Source organism: Nansenia antarctica (genome assembly GCF_963989245.1).
Source record: "Nansenia antarctica genome assembly, chromosome: 15".
Classification (NCBI taxonomy): domain Eukaryota; kingdom Metazoa; phylum Chordata; class Actinopteri; order Argentiniformes; family Microstomatidae; genus Nansenia; species Nansenia antarctica.
In genome coordinates, this window is record NC_137685.1 from 23,356,127 (window position 1) to 23,371,126 (window position 15,000).

The window sequence follows — 15,000 nt, forward strand, 5'->3', positions numbered from 1 at the left end:
CAAGCGTTATTGAAAAGTCAACCTGAATTAGGGAAGTCAATTGAGAATTTAAACTCATTGGTCTGTGATGTTATTGTGGAGGGTACTGAGTCTCCACTGCAACCCCCCTCTCCCCCCCCATCTGAAGTCCCCACTGCAACCCCCCACCCCCCCCCCATCTGAAGTCCCCACTGCAACACAACCCCCCCACATCTGAAGTCCCCACTGCAACCCCCCCCCCCATCTGAAGTCCCCACTGCAACCCCCCCCACATCTGAAGTCCCCACTGCAACCCCCCCCTCCCCCCATCTGAAGTCCCCACTGCAACCCCCCCCTCCCCCCATCTGAAGTCCCCACTGCAACCCCCCCCTCCCCCCATCTGAAGTCCCCACTGCAACACAACCCCTCCCCCCCCACATCTAAAGTCCCCACTCCAACACCCCCCACATCTGAAGTCCCCACTGCAACATCTGAAGTCCCCACAGCACCACCACCCCCCCCACCTGAAGTCCCCACTCCAACACCCCCCCCCCCCCATCTGGAACAAATGACTGCCTCCCATATGCTTTTGGTAGGTCACAGTCAGAACCACTGTTGAATCCTGAAGGAACATCTTTAACCTTCAGCTTGACTATATAAATCCAAGTATATCTTGCATTGGAGTGGTACCTGTTATGGTATGTCTTTTTTGTCACTATCCTGTGAAGTAGACCTCATGCAGCTACAGCAGTATCGGGGAGTGGTATTTTCGGAGAAAAGTTAAGCATTAACATTGGATAGGGAATGAACAGTGAGAGACTGAGTTTCTGGCTTCCAGTAGGTCACATTAACACTTCAAAGAAGTTGTGTCAGCATGGTCGTCCTGTAAACAGATACTGCAGCGCTGACATGATAAACAGAGACATTACCTTGCTCGAGGTTACAAGCTGGGCTATGAAAGACTGCTGGTATGGGTTACACGCTGGGCTATGAGAAACTGTTTGTTTGGGTTACATGCTGGGATTTGAGGGACTGTTTGTAAGGATTAGATGCTGGGGCTATGAGAAACTGTTGGTACGGTTTAGATGCTGGGCTATGAGAGATTGTTGCCATGGGTTAGATGCTGGGCTATGGTTCAATGTCTGCAGAATACTCTACTTTCAACTCCTCCAGAGTGGCCTCCCTTCTCCCTTTGAAGACTTCTCTCTCTCCATGGCTTCTTCCTCTGTGGTGGTGTCTTCTTCTTCTCTGGTGGTGTCTTCTTCCTCTGTGGTGGTGTCTCGCTGGTAGACATGGAGGCTCTCCAGAGATCTCTAGGACACAAACACTTGTATAGCTGTGGTCACTGTGACAACAAAAAGAAAGTAAAGCACTCAGAGGTTCGACCCCACAGTAAAGAGGGTCTAGTAACTATGGATGTTAAGAGCTTACAGTGGGGGAAATAAGTATTGAACACATCAACATTTTGTCCAGTAAATGTATTTCCAATGAGACTATTCAAGTGGGATTTGCTGTGGTATTAACTCAAACAATCCAGACAACAAATCTAAACATTAAAGTCCATATGTAAATAAAGTTATGTGTAATTAAGTTAAATGAAACAGGAAAAAAGTATTGAACACACTAACTGAAATTAATTCAATACTTACACAGCTTCAAGGAGCTTGTAACTAATCGCCTGCAGTATTCACGTGTGATTTTGGCCCATTCCTCTACACAGATTGTCTTTAAATCTTGAAGATTGCAGGGGGCCCTCTTGTGAATCTGGATCTTCAGATGCTTCCACAAATGTTCAATTGGGTTTAAGTCAGGTGATTGACTATTTCCCCCACCGTACATGAGGCTGCTGGGCCAGCCTCTAAATTTTTGGGGGGAAATGTTCAATCCATGTATACAGTATATCGCTCTACTCTTGAATTGCACCTCCCATACCAAGCAGACAGAAATATTAACCCATATACTGTAACAGTGAACATGAATACATAAAGGGAGGAGGTCCAGCACCTGGACAACCACACCTCCTCCACCCTGAACCCGAACACTGCTGTCCCACAGGGCTGTGTGCTGAGCCCTCTCCTCTACTCCCTCTTCACCCACGACTGTGTGCCTGTGCATGGCATCTAACACTATCATCACAGTTCGCAGACGACACCATGGTGGCCTGATCAGTGACAATGACGAGTCAGCCTACAGGGAAGAGATGCAGCATCTGGCAGTGTGGTGTGTCGACAACAACCTGGCCCTCAGCAACAAGAAGACCAAGGAGCTCATTGTGGACTACAGGAAAGCTAGGGGCTGCAGACACACCCCCATCTATCAATGGGATGGAGGTGAAGCGTGTTTCCACATTCAAGTTCCTGGGTGTCTGTGAGGTCCAGGTGTAATTTGTGGACCCAGGTGCGGTGCAGGGCGGAGAGTAGACGGTAGACAGCGATAGTAAATCAAAGTTCTCTTTACTGAGATCGGCAAAAAGGCGACTTGTACAAACAACAGACTTGCACATACAACGGACTTGTCACGAAAATAAAAGAGGAGAAAACCAAAACAGGTGGACACAACAATACCAAAAAGGCAGGCTAGACTCAAAAGAAACATACAGGCAGAACACTCTCTCAATTACCTGTGCTACGTACGAGATCAGACAATGAAACAGAATCCTCAACATTGAGTATGTATGTGGAGAGATTATACAAGAGGGAGAGCAGGGAAGTGGGGGACATAAATACACCGGTGAAGCAAACATACACAGGTGCACAACATCAGACTAGGATGAGACAACATGAACAGGTGCGACGCATCAAACAGTGCTGATGAGGAAAACGAATGGAGCAGTGTCACCAGTCGCCAGAGGTACTTCCCGGCACTCCCTGCCAGTTAATCTCTCTGTGTTTTACCAAGTAAGTGTGTGTTCCAGCTCTGTTTATTTGTATGCCTGCCTTGCACAGGAATAGGGAGGTGTTCTCTCCGGTAGTTCCCTCTATAGAGGTACAGGAGTTGAGACGTCCTCTCCCCCCTGTTGGTCTCGTCTATAGTTTTCGCACCAGGTTTTTGAGCATTGTTCTCCCTGTGGGGTTCTGTATTGTTTTGGCACAGGTTAAGATGTGTTCTTCCTCCTGTGGGGTTTTCTTTATAGTTTTTACATGTCAGTAAAGTGTCAGTAAAGCCGACCAGTGCCTGCCGTCTTCACTTTGTCCTGCACCGCACCCGGGTCCAAATCGCACCTCAGTACACCCTGTTACAGGTGCCCATATCTCCGAGGAACCTCTCTTGGACCCTCAACTCCTCCACCCTGGTCAAAGACGCGCAGCAGCGTCTATACTTCCTGAGGAAGACTAAAGAAAGCCCATCTGTCACCGAGGATCCGGGTCAACTTCTATCGGCGCACCGTCGAGAGGATTCTGACAAACCGCATCACAGTGTGGGACGGCAGCTGCTCTGTCTCTGACTGGAAGGCCCTGCTGCAACGGAGGGTGAAAACAACATTCGTACATCATCGGCAGCCCAACTACCTGCCATCGAGGTCCTCCAGTGCAAGGCGGTGTCCGCTGAGGGTGCGAGGCATCAGTAGGGACACCTCTCACCCCCAGCCACGGACTGTTTGCCCTCCCATTCTAGATGCGGTAACAGGAGTCTCCGTTCCCGCTCAGGAACAGCTTCTTTCCTGCAGCACATTACTCTGCTGAACTCCGAATCCCAGCGGTAGCATAGCCCCCCCCCCATCCACCGTCCTCCAAGCCCAAACAAGAGGAACATTGACTCCCAGTATCAGTGTACCCCTCCCCCCATACCTCTACTGGCTGCACACTCTGGACTTCAATGTAGCTTTTGCACTACTGCTCGTTTACACTATACTGTATCATATTTATTATGTTGGTCTCTAATTCTACATCTTGCATATATGTAACATACCCCCAAGTCCTATTGCCCTTGTTCAAATGTATATATCATATTGATATTCATCTCATGTACAGTATATTCACTTATTATATTCATTTATTTATACTCACTGTACTTATACATATATGTGTATATATATATATATACACACACCATGCACTGTCTGCAATATCATGTCTTTTAGACTATACCACTATTTGCACTATTTGGTTAGATGCTAAATTACATTTTGCAGTGTCAGTACTTCTACTCTGTGCAGTGACAATGAAGTTGAATCTAATCTAATCTAATGTAATGTAATGTAATGTAATGTAATGCAGTGATCTAACCAGTGGTCTCAGAACAGCCTGCAGCATGTGTGAGTTAAACAGATCCTCTTCACGGCTGTTCAACATTTATCATAAAACAGACCACATACTCACGAGGGCTGAAGGTCCACAGAAAGCCTTGCTAAAATGTTAAAGCCTTTCATATTTCACAAGGCTTTTTCTTTTGCTGCGATTCAACACATACATTTTTAGCAAATAGCTTTTTCAGACCTTCTCTTTTCACAGCTCTGCCTTTCAGAAAATGTCCATTTGTTGATTTTAATTGGAGCACACTTGAAATTCAAAGCATTCGCAATCCTGCTTGGACAGATTCAAACCAGAGGTGGTGTGGATGAGTGATTCCTCCTGCTGTGACACAGTTCAGTTGGTTCAATGCACGAGAGAAACACATACGTTTACAATAGACGGCAGGTGTCCTAATAGGAACAGATACAAAACACGTATCTTCATTACTACATTAACGTTGTGGTTGCATCGTAGTTGCATCATTTGATTGAATATGTCCCAGTTTGACATGATTACCCGAAGCAGGAGCACCTTGCCTCAAATGACCACAGGCTTTATTCTGATGATCTAGTTATGAATGGCTAATTGCTCATGGGGTCTGTAGAACTGTACCCACCCTTCTCTCCCCTAGGTTCTCTGGTGTGTTTGGTCAGGAAATGAGAAGGAAGTAGTTGCGCTGCCCATAAGTAATAAATCTTTCACAGATTTAATATTGCCACACGAGACGTAGCGACAGTCTGACAACCCACCAGTGTTGTATTACACTTGATGAATATTCATGGGCAGCTCAGGGCGTGCTCGCAATACAAATGGGTTTGGGCCAGGCACCGGGCTCCTCTGAGTTCAGTGGTTCTGCGGCCCTGCCCTGCCCTGTCTGTGTGTCTGTCTGTCTGGTCCTGTTTGTCTGGTCCTGTCTGTCTGTCTGTGTGTCTGTGTGTCTGTCTGTCTGGTCCTGTCTGTCTGGTCCTGTCTGTTTGTCTGTCTGTCTGTCTGGTCCTGTTTGTCTGGTCCTGTCTGTCTGTCTGTCTGTACTGTCTGTCTGTCTGTCTGGTCCTGTCTGTCTGTCCTGTCTGTCTGTCTGTCTGCCTGTCTGCCTGTCTGTCCTGTCTGTCTGTCTGTCTGTGTGTCTGTGTGTCTGTCTGTCTGGTCCTGTTTGTCTGGTCCTGTCTGTCTGGTCCTGTCTGTCTGGCTGGTCCTGTCTGTCTGTCTGTACTGTCTGTCTGCCTGTCTGTCCTGTCTGCCTGTCTGCCTGTCTGTCTGTCTGTCTGTCTGTATGTCTGTCTGCATGAAGTCAGTCAGTGTTTCTCAATAATTAAAACCCGGCCTCCATCTATTATTCACAGCATAAAATAAATGCTTAATCTTTAAAGGAATTAATAGTTTTGTCCAGTTTAGTGTATTCTCACATAAATAAATGATAATACAGTGCAATAATACAAAATAAACTAAGAGAAAAAGGATGTAAAATGTTTTAATAGTACATGTGCAGGTGAGAAACTGGGCTTATAATATAACCTAAATATCATAACAATACAATATCATATCGCATATTTCACAGGGCACAAACAGAATACTTTGAAAACATTACCATGATGTGTTTTGAGTGACCAATATACAGTAGTTCTAACAAATCTAACAATGACAACTGTAAATAACGCTAACCTAATAACTGCGTGACTAATTGGTCAGGAATATATCGCCACGTGGGTCACCGATGAGTGACAAATTTGCGTTTCCTGTCATTTTGAGAAAGTCCGAGAAATGCTTGTGCATTCTGTTGTGTTTTCAATGTTGTAGCATAAAACCTCTTCTCCTCCAAATGTTGCAAATGTGTTCCTTATGAGGAGACAGGCCTATGTACCAATTTTCAGAATGCTATGTCGTACGGTGTGAGAAGTGTGGCATTTCCAAATGTGTATTTTCAATTAAATGTTATAGCGCCACCTTGGGGTCAGATGGCATGACAGGGTGTGGCCTACGACCCTTTACCATCTCATCAATATCCAAGTTCCTATGCCTTACTCTGTGCTACATTCTAACAGCGGCTGCAGGAGAATACCGACAATAGGCAACTTCAACAGTTACAATATTGTTCTGCACATCTGCTTGGACCCCTAATTAAATGATAAAAAGGAACACTGCCTTTTTGGCTATTTTATGTGTACTAATTAAAATGATTATTTCATATCAGGCACTGAGAGATGATCCCGGCTTCCTTGCTTCCACCAGTCATCTTCTCACCAGACCGTGATAATCAGAGAGCAGATGCTCCATTTCAGGCAGACTTGTGTGCATGACGCATGAGCGAGAGAGAGAGAGAGAGAGAGAGAGTAGAGAGAGAGAGAATAGAGAGAATAGAGAGAGAGAGAGAGAGAGAGAGAGAGAGAGAGATGTTTGTGTGTGTGTGTGCATGCTTGTGTGTGTGCCTGCACCTGGTGTGTGTGTGTGTGTGTACGTGTGCACGTGCACGTAGGCGTGTGTCTATGTTCACCTGCGGCCCCCTATCTCCATATGTATCACACTCCCGTCTTGCCGTCGGAAGAAGTACCGTCCTGTCTACAGGATGAACGTGCCAGATAAATGACACACTGTCGGATTAATGATGATGCAATGGTCCGACAGTCACCTCGACCACCATCTATCTGTTAGGCCTTTTCTCTCTCCTCTTCACTATGAAGCCGTTCAACCAAGCCAGCAATGCCGGTTGTCTACCGTCGACTCATATCCAGTCAACCAGGTCTGTGGTGTCAAAGGGCGACAGCGGGCTGATGTTTCGCTAGGTCGCAGAGCACACCTGATGCGGAGGATGCCGGGAGCACAGTTGCTACTGACGACGGGCGTGTGTTGTGCAGCGACCCGCGTGAAGAAGTGCCAAAAAAGAAGAAAAAATACAAATTCTTCCTTCTGGCATTATGACTGCCAAGCAGAGATTAACTTTTCTCGCGAAGACTGATGGGGTAGATGATTCACTTACTTAGACAAAATGTCTTTGTCGTAAGCCCGCCTTTGGATAAAGGCGTCTGCTAAATGGCAAAAATGTAAAAACGTAATGTAAATGGTAATAGTGTGGCCAGGTAGTAAAGTGGAGAGGATGGCTTGGCTTGGCTTGGCTGGGTTAGAACGCTGGCTGGCTGGCTGGCTGGCTGGCCTGGCTGACTGGTTGGCTGGGTATCTGGCTGGCTAGCTAGCTGGCTGGATGCAGGCAGTGTGTCTTGGGAGAGTATGGCTCGGTGTTCCTGTGAGGTTTTTCTGTTGGCACTGCTCCTGTTGTGCACCCCCTCCCTCCCCCCCCCCCCCCCGGAGCCCACCCCCGCAGTACAATATGTCAGTCACATCGCAGGCTGCACCTAATCAAAGGTGATGACGTGGGACGCCAACTGTCCCTGTTGGAGCCGGTCCCAGAATCAACCGTCATCTTCCCCGGCCCCCGGCCATGCCAAACCGGCTCCGTGGGACGCTGTGACACCAATACTTAAAAATACCTCTTCCGATAGTGTGTGGAGGTGAGACCCACGTGGGAGGTTTTTAGCACCATCGCTTCCCAAGATAATCGGCCAAATGGCATCCTCGGCAGGGGAGAGGAAGAGAGCTGAGGGGCCTTGCTGGAAGTTTTGTATTGCTCATATCGTTTGGTGCCTATTGAGCTTGAATAATGATATAATAATAATGCCACTCTGGGATGAGAACGTCTATGGTGACTTCATCTTATGATCTCTACTTTTGGTACTGGTCCTGTTGTGGTTCTAGGTCTGTTGGTACTGGTCCTGTTGTGGTTCTAGGTCTGTTGGTATTGGTCCTGTTGTGGTTCTGGTTTCTGTTGGTACTGTTCCCATTGTGGTTCTACGTCTGTTGGTACTGGTCCTGTTGTGGTTCTAGCTCTGTTGGTACTGGTCCTGTTGTGGTTCTAGCTCTGTTGGTACTGGTCCTGTTGTGGTTCTAGCTCTGTTGGTACTGATCCTCTTGTGGTTCTAGGTCTGTTGGTAGTGGTCCCATTGTGGCCCCAGTCCTAGTTCTGTTGGTACCTGTTCTGTTGCGGTTCTAGTCATAGTTCTGTTGGTACTGGTCCCATTGTGGTTCTGGTTCTCTTGGTACCTGTTCTGCTGTGGCTCTAGCCCTAGTTCTTCTCTCCTTCCGTACCAACCTCCACAAGGAAGATGTCTGTGCTCCAGATGTGCTCTCCAGGATGCACTTCCTCTTTTCATTGAAGACTAACCTGAAGGACTCTCTGTAGTCATGTGACTAACCTGAAGGACTCTCTGTAGTCATGTGACTAACCTGAAGGACTCTCTGTAGTCATGTGACTAACCTGAAGGACTCTCTGTAGTCATGTGACTAACCTGAAGGACTCTCTGTAGTCATGTGACTAACCTGAAGGACTCTCTGTAGTCATGTGACTAACCTGAAGGACTCTCTGTAGTCATGTGACTAACCTGAAGGACTCTCTGTAGTCATGTGACTAACCTGAAGGACTCTCTGTAGTCATGTGACTAACCTGAAGGACTCTCTGTAGTCATGTGACTAACCTGAAGGACTCTCTGTAGTCATGTGACTAACCTGAAGGACTCTCTGTAGTCATGTGACTAACCTGAAGGACTCTCTGTAGTCATGTGACTAACCTGAAGGACTCTCTGTAGTCATGTGACTAACCTGAAGGAGTCTCTGTAGTTAGGTGCTGACAAGCCCCTAATCCCCCCTGTGTATGACTTGTCTAGCTTCTGTCTCTCCTCCTCGCGCCACGACTCCTCCATCTAAACCGCCTCTCTGACAAACAGAAGGACTATCTAGAAGGGTCTATTGGTGAATCAGAATCAGAATCTGAATCAGAAGACTTTATTGCCATGACATGTAAACATGTTAGGAATTTGGTTTGGGACAATGGAGCACGGTTTACAGCAGGACAGGTGCAAGACAGGACAAGACAGTGCAAACCAACATCAAAGTGCAAGAGTCATAATTCATATAAATATAAAGTGCAGAGATCAAGTGTTCAAGTGTTCATATCCAGACAGTCCAAAGCTCTCTGGGTGGGGGTGGAGGGAGGGTAGATAGATAGATAGGGGTCGGGTCAGGGGGGGGGGGGGGGGCCCAGCGGCATTTAGGAGCCGGTGGCGTGATATACTGTATGTGAGCAGCATCTTTTCTTCTTCTTCTTCTACTTCTATCCCATTACAAAACGTGACAATGCAACTCCTAATCCATTAGGCAGATGGAGGGCAGGAATAACCGGCCGCCCCAGGAAAGGCACCGCTTCATTAGCTGCGGAGGACAGGCTTGTGGTTTGATTAATTGGCGAAATCGAGGTAATTTATCTGTTTATTTATTTATCCTTTGGTTTAACTCGTCAACGGGAAACCAGCAGCAAATGATTTATATTGGGGAGTCTTGTGTGAGTTTAATTAATTGCGGGGAGTCGTACTCTAGATAAGTGGACGTCCACAATTCCCTTTTGCCCCGAATCTCATCCCGTGTATGCGGTTCACTGCCTCTAACATATGGATGTGGGTCGTTGTCTTTACATAAGGGGTCACACAGCGTGCTATATGGTTATCCAGAGAGGAATTGTTAATCAAGTCAAACGATGCAGAACGAGCTTAGGCAGGGCCAATTGAACCTTCCAACACTCTCAGCTCTACCTCCTCCTCTTCACCATTATCCTCTCAAAGGAAGCCTCTTCAAAGGAGGCCGCTTCGCTGCGCCGCCATCTTGGCTCCGCCTCTTTTGGCACTTGTTTTCAATTAGGAGACCGAAAGCTGTTTTCTTTTACCGGTCGCTTACGGGAGGGCAGGACCAAAACTCTCACGCTCACGGCGGAATGATACGGATTAGCAACTTTTTCCTTTCAGCTTTTCGTATCGATAAAGTGTGTAGGAACATTTTGTGTGGTCATTTGATCATTAGTTCAAGTTGTTGTAAAGCCGTGACATTCGGTTCTGTCTTTCTGGCCTCCCGCCTAGCCTCCCGCCCTAGTCGTGTACACATGTTGCTAGGGAAACAGTGCAAGAAAGCTGCGAATCTAACAATGACAACTGTCAATAATGCTAATCTATAACGTGCGTGGTGATTGGTCAGAAATATATATATCGCCACGTGGGAGTGGCATACAGTATCTCTAGTATACACAATGTTCCTCTCCTGCTCTAAATCGCCATAGTTACACGGTGTCACCTTATCACCATGGTTATAACCCCTAAAGGGACGAGGCCTAATTATGTATGCAAATAATTCAACACTATCTCAACACCACGCCCCTCCCACTCTCTCTCTCTCTCTCTCTCTCTCTCTCTCTCTCTCTCTCTCTCTCTCTCTCTCTCTCTCTCTCTCTCTCTCTCTCCTGAAACTTCCCTTGTTTCAGCGGGACCAAATGAAACCCATCTGGGCGCTGTGGTCTGTACCAAGACAAGGGAATTAGTTCTCTTGAGTGTTCCTTATCTCACCGCCTCCACACTCCTCCTGGTGCGCTCCAATTCTCCTCCAGTAATGAGTATCTACCCAATTTAATCCCGACGCTCTCCAAGGGGGGATGTATCCTGCCCGATTGGAGGGGCCTCGCAGCTCAATAGATGGACCCTGCAGCCCGATCCACAGACTCTCAGACCATGACCTTAATTGACAGGAAATTGTATTCACTTCTCCTCTCCTCCTCCTCCTCCTCCTCCTCCTCCTCCTCCTCCTCCTCCTCCTATCAAAACACTTGTCTGCTGGGTTTACTTGCCATGCCACTGGAATGACACACCTTTTTGTTCTCTCTGTCTTTCTCTGTCTTTCTCTGTCTCTCTCTCTCTCTCTCTCTCTCTCTCTCTCTCTCTCTCTCTCTCTCTCTCTCTCTCTCTCTCTCCCAGCGGCTCCTAAGGGCCCCAAGCTCCTGATGACCCCCAGCAGGGCCAAGGTAGGGGACACGGTGCGCATCACCGTGCAAGGCTTCCAGGTAGGACCTCCTGGGGTAAGTGCATGATGGGGGTTTGTGAAACCGGAGGGCCACGTTCAGTCTGGGATAGGAGGAGGACAGGGAGGAGATTCACAGTCAAGCCTGGCGAGGTTATGATATAGTGACCATTCCTACAGGGTGAGGGATATGCCATGATTACCTTTCCAGCCTACTGTCCATCCAGAATATGATGTCATTGATAGGGGCGTTATTGAAAACATTTATGGAGAATAGAATGGGCTAGCAGCCTAGAAATGAGTCGAAAATTCATGGATGTACGTATGTATGTATGTATGTATGTATGTATGCCACAGTTATACGTTTGGAGAACGTCACTCGTTGCACTAGTCTTCCTCAATGGACTTGGAGGCATATTATGACTATTTCCAAAACAGAATGGAAAAATAACCTTTTGTTTATGATTCTCTGGAGTTATGTTCTGATGTTAATGGAGAGGTAACATTATTTCCAGCCAGGAGGCGTTCGTTTCATGCTAGCTCAGGGGGTCATGCTAACTTGGGTGCCCCTGCCTGCAGAGAGGGGGCTTGGACGTGCTAGAGCATGGCAGCATCGCAGCATGGCAGCACTGCAGCATCTCAGCGCAGGGGATGAAATAAGTAATCCACTTGTCTTTGTGTAACTATCATCCTCTGCCAAAAAAGATTAATCTTCTTAGCGTGACTGGTCTCTGGTTGATACCCATCTGGGTGACAGGATGACACATCATTGCTGTCTGCAGCCAGTCAGGTGGGGAGGATAGGGCTCGTCCTGATTGGTCTGCTGTAGCCAGGTGTAGAGGATAGGGCTCATTCTGATTGGTCTGCTGCAGCCAGTCGGGCGGAGAGGACAGAGGCTCCTCCTGATAGGACAAGCTAATGGGCCAGATAACCGATTCCTTTAGTGACTGAACATTCATTCGCTGCTCCAGGGATTACTGGCCTTGATTGGAGGATGTTTTTGTAAAAAACAAAAGGACAAAAGTTTGATTTGTCCTTTGTTCTATTACTGGTTTGCTACTTTTTAATTGAAAAGATCTTAAAAGCTGATCTTGTGCCTTTTTTTAGTCGAGCGCAGCCCCACTGTAGGCTGGGAAGATGGATGTGCGTATTTCCGGCCCATGGATTGAAAATGTATTTGAAGTTTTCCCTTTGAATAGTGTTAAGAATGGTCGCCATAAACAGGCTTGACTGTGGCATGCAGCCAATTGGCTCGTAGGGAAGCAGGCATCAGTACAGGGAGATTCATCCCAAAACAAATCTCCCTTATCCTTCTCTGGACCAAGGCTCTAGGGTTTCACCACTAGATAAGAGTGTGCGCCAAGGCACATTATGTCCTAGACCTTTCTTCTTCCCCGTACAACGATAAAAAAAGATATTCCATATTCCCTCCGGTTTATTGTTTCAGAAATGAGTCATGCATCGGGGCAGTAATTTGATATCTTCATGATTTGGTTATTATAGTCCTCCACTATGTTAATTAATTCCAAAAACACGAAATGAGAAACCACTGATGCTTTCATTGGTGCAGAGCTTTTCTAATGTGGGCTCTGATAGGCCGGTGGGGATATGTGACAGGAAGGTCTCACTCGGACCTTTCAGTGTGTTTTTTTATCTTGACGTCGTGACCTTGTTGCCATGAGAGCGCCCCACGTCATTCCACTGCTCTCATCGTGCCTCAAACAGTTCTCAGGGCAGGCATTCGTGACAGGTTATACAGCTCACACCAGCTTAGTCAGAACGATGACAGACAGGCTTAATAGGAGGAGGTCCACTTGATTAAACCCTTTTTACTGGGTCACACTGAGTCTTTGACTCGGTCACAGGGAAGGTCCAGGAAAGGTCTTTCTCTGGGTCACAGAGAGAGTCTTTCACTGGGTCACAGAGACATTCTTTCACAGAGAGAGTCTTTCACAGAGAGAGTCTTTCACTGGGTCACAGAGAGTCACAGAAAGAGTCACATTTTCAAATTGCGGAAAAAAACAACACTGACTATTATTATTATTATGACTATTATATTACTGGCTCTTCTCACTGGAATTTCACTGTGTTGCATCACACCCTTCTCCAGGAATAGACCACACCCGCTCCTATTTATAGTGGCCTTTTTATTCCCACGACATAGTGTCTATATAACATCAGCTTGGCATGGCCCCAAACCAATACCCCAATATTGACGAAACGAACCGTTTCCTCGCCGATCGCGGATTCACACAGAACAGAGAAGATTAGCCGGTCGTTCTTCGACCGTGTGTGTGACTGAACCTACAGTATGCCCTGATGACTGTCCTTTCCCTTTGAATAACCTCTGCGTGCCACATCCCCCCTCATCTCACCACTTCACTCTCTACTGAACATTTTTCCCTGGTGACGTGCAGCTGTCTTTTATTTTAATCAAATGTATCCAGCAGATGGCAGAAAAGGCGTCTCGTGGGGCTTCGACAGGGAAGCTTTTATGTCCTCACGAGCAGGAGGGAGGCTGGGTGGCAGGTAGACATCGGAGGACAGCGGGCTCATTGTAATGCACGGAACGCAGTGAGGAACGGTGTGTTTGATAACGTTCCTTGTTCCGTTCCATGCATTCCAATGAGCCCGTCCTCCGATTTCTACCTCCACAAGCCTCCACTGAGGGAGACGTCTGCGTGCAGAAGCATAAACATAATCACCTAAAAGTTAAGCCCTCTTATGGCTCCTATTATCTATGAATATGGCAACCCACTTGATAAGAATGAAATGAAATTAAGGAAAGAAGGACGTCTTTTTCAATGGGGGGCAGACTCTCTGGAGATGCACGAGAACATGTGAAAAGCTCTTGTAACTTGCTGTTCCATTCTGGGGGGGGGGGGGGGAATTGAGCTATTCGTGCTTCCTCTGCTCTTAATCTCTTTCCTGTCTGAAATGTAGACTTTCTCTCTGCCGCTCTCTTGTCTCTTGTCCACCCCCCATCCCTTGCTCACACCGACACACACACACACACACACACACACACACACACACACACGCACACACACAACACACACACACGCACACACATGCACACACACACACACACAAATGCACACACACACACACAACACACGCACACACACACACACACACACACACACGCACACACACACACACACACACACACACACACACTGCTCTGCTGCTATGTAGAACGAGGTGTTTCCTGAGCCCCTCTTCACCTGGACGCGTGTGGGGGGCCGTCTCCTGGACGGCAGCGCGGAGCGGGACGGGAAGGAGCTGATTCTGGAGAGAGTGCCAGCAGAACTCAACGGCTCCATGTACCGCTGCACGGCCCAGAACCCCCTGGGCTCGACAGACACGCACACCCGCCTCATCGTCTTCGGTACGTACGCGTTGAAACTCATTACCGTACGCCGGCCTTGTTCTAGAAAGCACCGCCGAGCGTCAGGGACGTCACATGAGTGAATTCACGGGTTATTTCAAGCCCACTGGCTACCAAACATGAGGAAAATACAACTTATTATTACCAGTAACACACCTTTAGTTATTTATGCGGCCATTTTAGATTTATGATTGATGAATTATGTATGCAAAGTACAGTAAGTGCATGATTAATAAGGGATTGTATCACCATATGACTCAACAATGCATCTTCCAAAAGGCTGGTTGGTAGAAGTGAGACATGCAGATCAGGGGAGGCTGGCGAATCAATGGTCTCGAACACACATGTTGGACACCGTTCCTCATTCCATTCCATTCCATTGCGTTACAATGAGCCCATCCTCCGATTTCTACCTCCGCCAGCCTCCCCCTGTGTGTGATGTGTGTGACCAGAAGCAGCCGTAGGACTGCCGTGAGGCTGTGAGCAGGTCTGTACTGTAGTACTGTGGCCACGCTGTCACCCTCTACTGACTGCTAA

General features: G+C 47.4%; 1 protein-coding gene across 2 annotated transcripts in view; it reads left to right on the plus strand.

Moving 5' to 3' along the window:
* The window catches only part of igsf21a (immunoglobin superfamily, member 21a), a gene marked incomplete at both ends in the record, with an annotated part of 184,822 nt that overhangs the window by 165,126 nt on the left and 4,696 nt on the right, over positions 1 to 15,000 (plus strand). Inside the window, 2 exons of one of the 2 annotated variants that reach the window (XM_080545555.1) lie at positions 11,030 to 11,130; positions 14,271 to 14,463. In XM_080545555.1, the coding sequence (XP_080401681.1) occupies positions 11,030 to 11,130; positions 14,271 to 14,463 (294 nt within the window). The remainder of the gene's footprint in view (positions 1 to 11,029; positions 11,131 to 14,270; positions 14,464 to 15,000) is intronic. The other variant, XM_080545556.1, reaches the window with a different exon arrangement.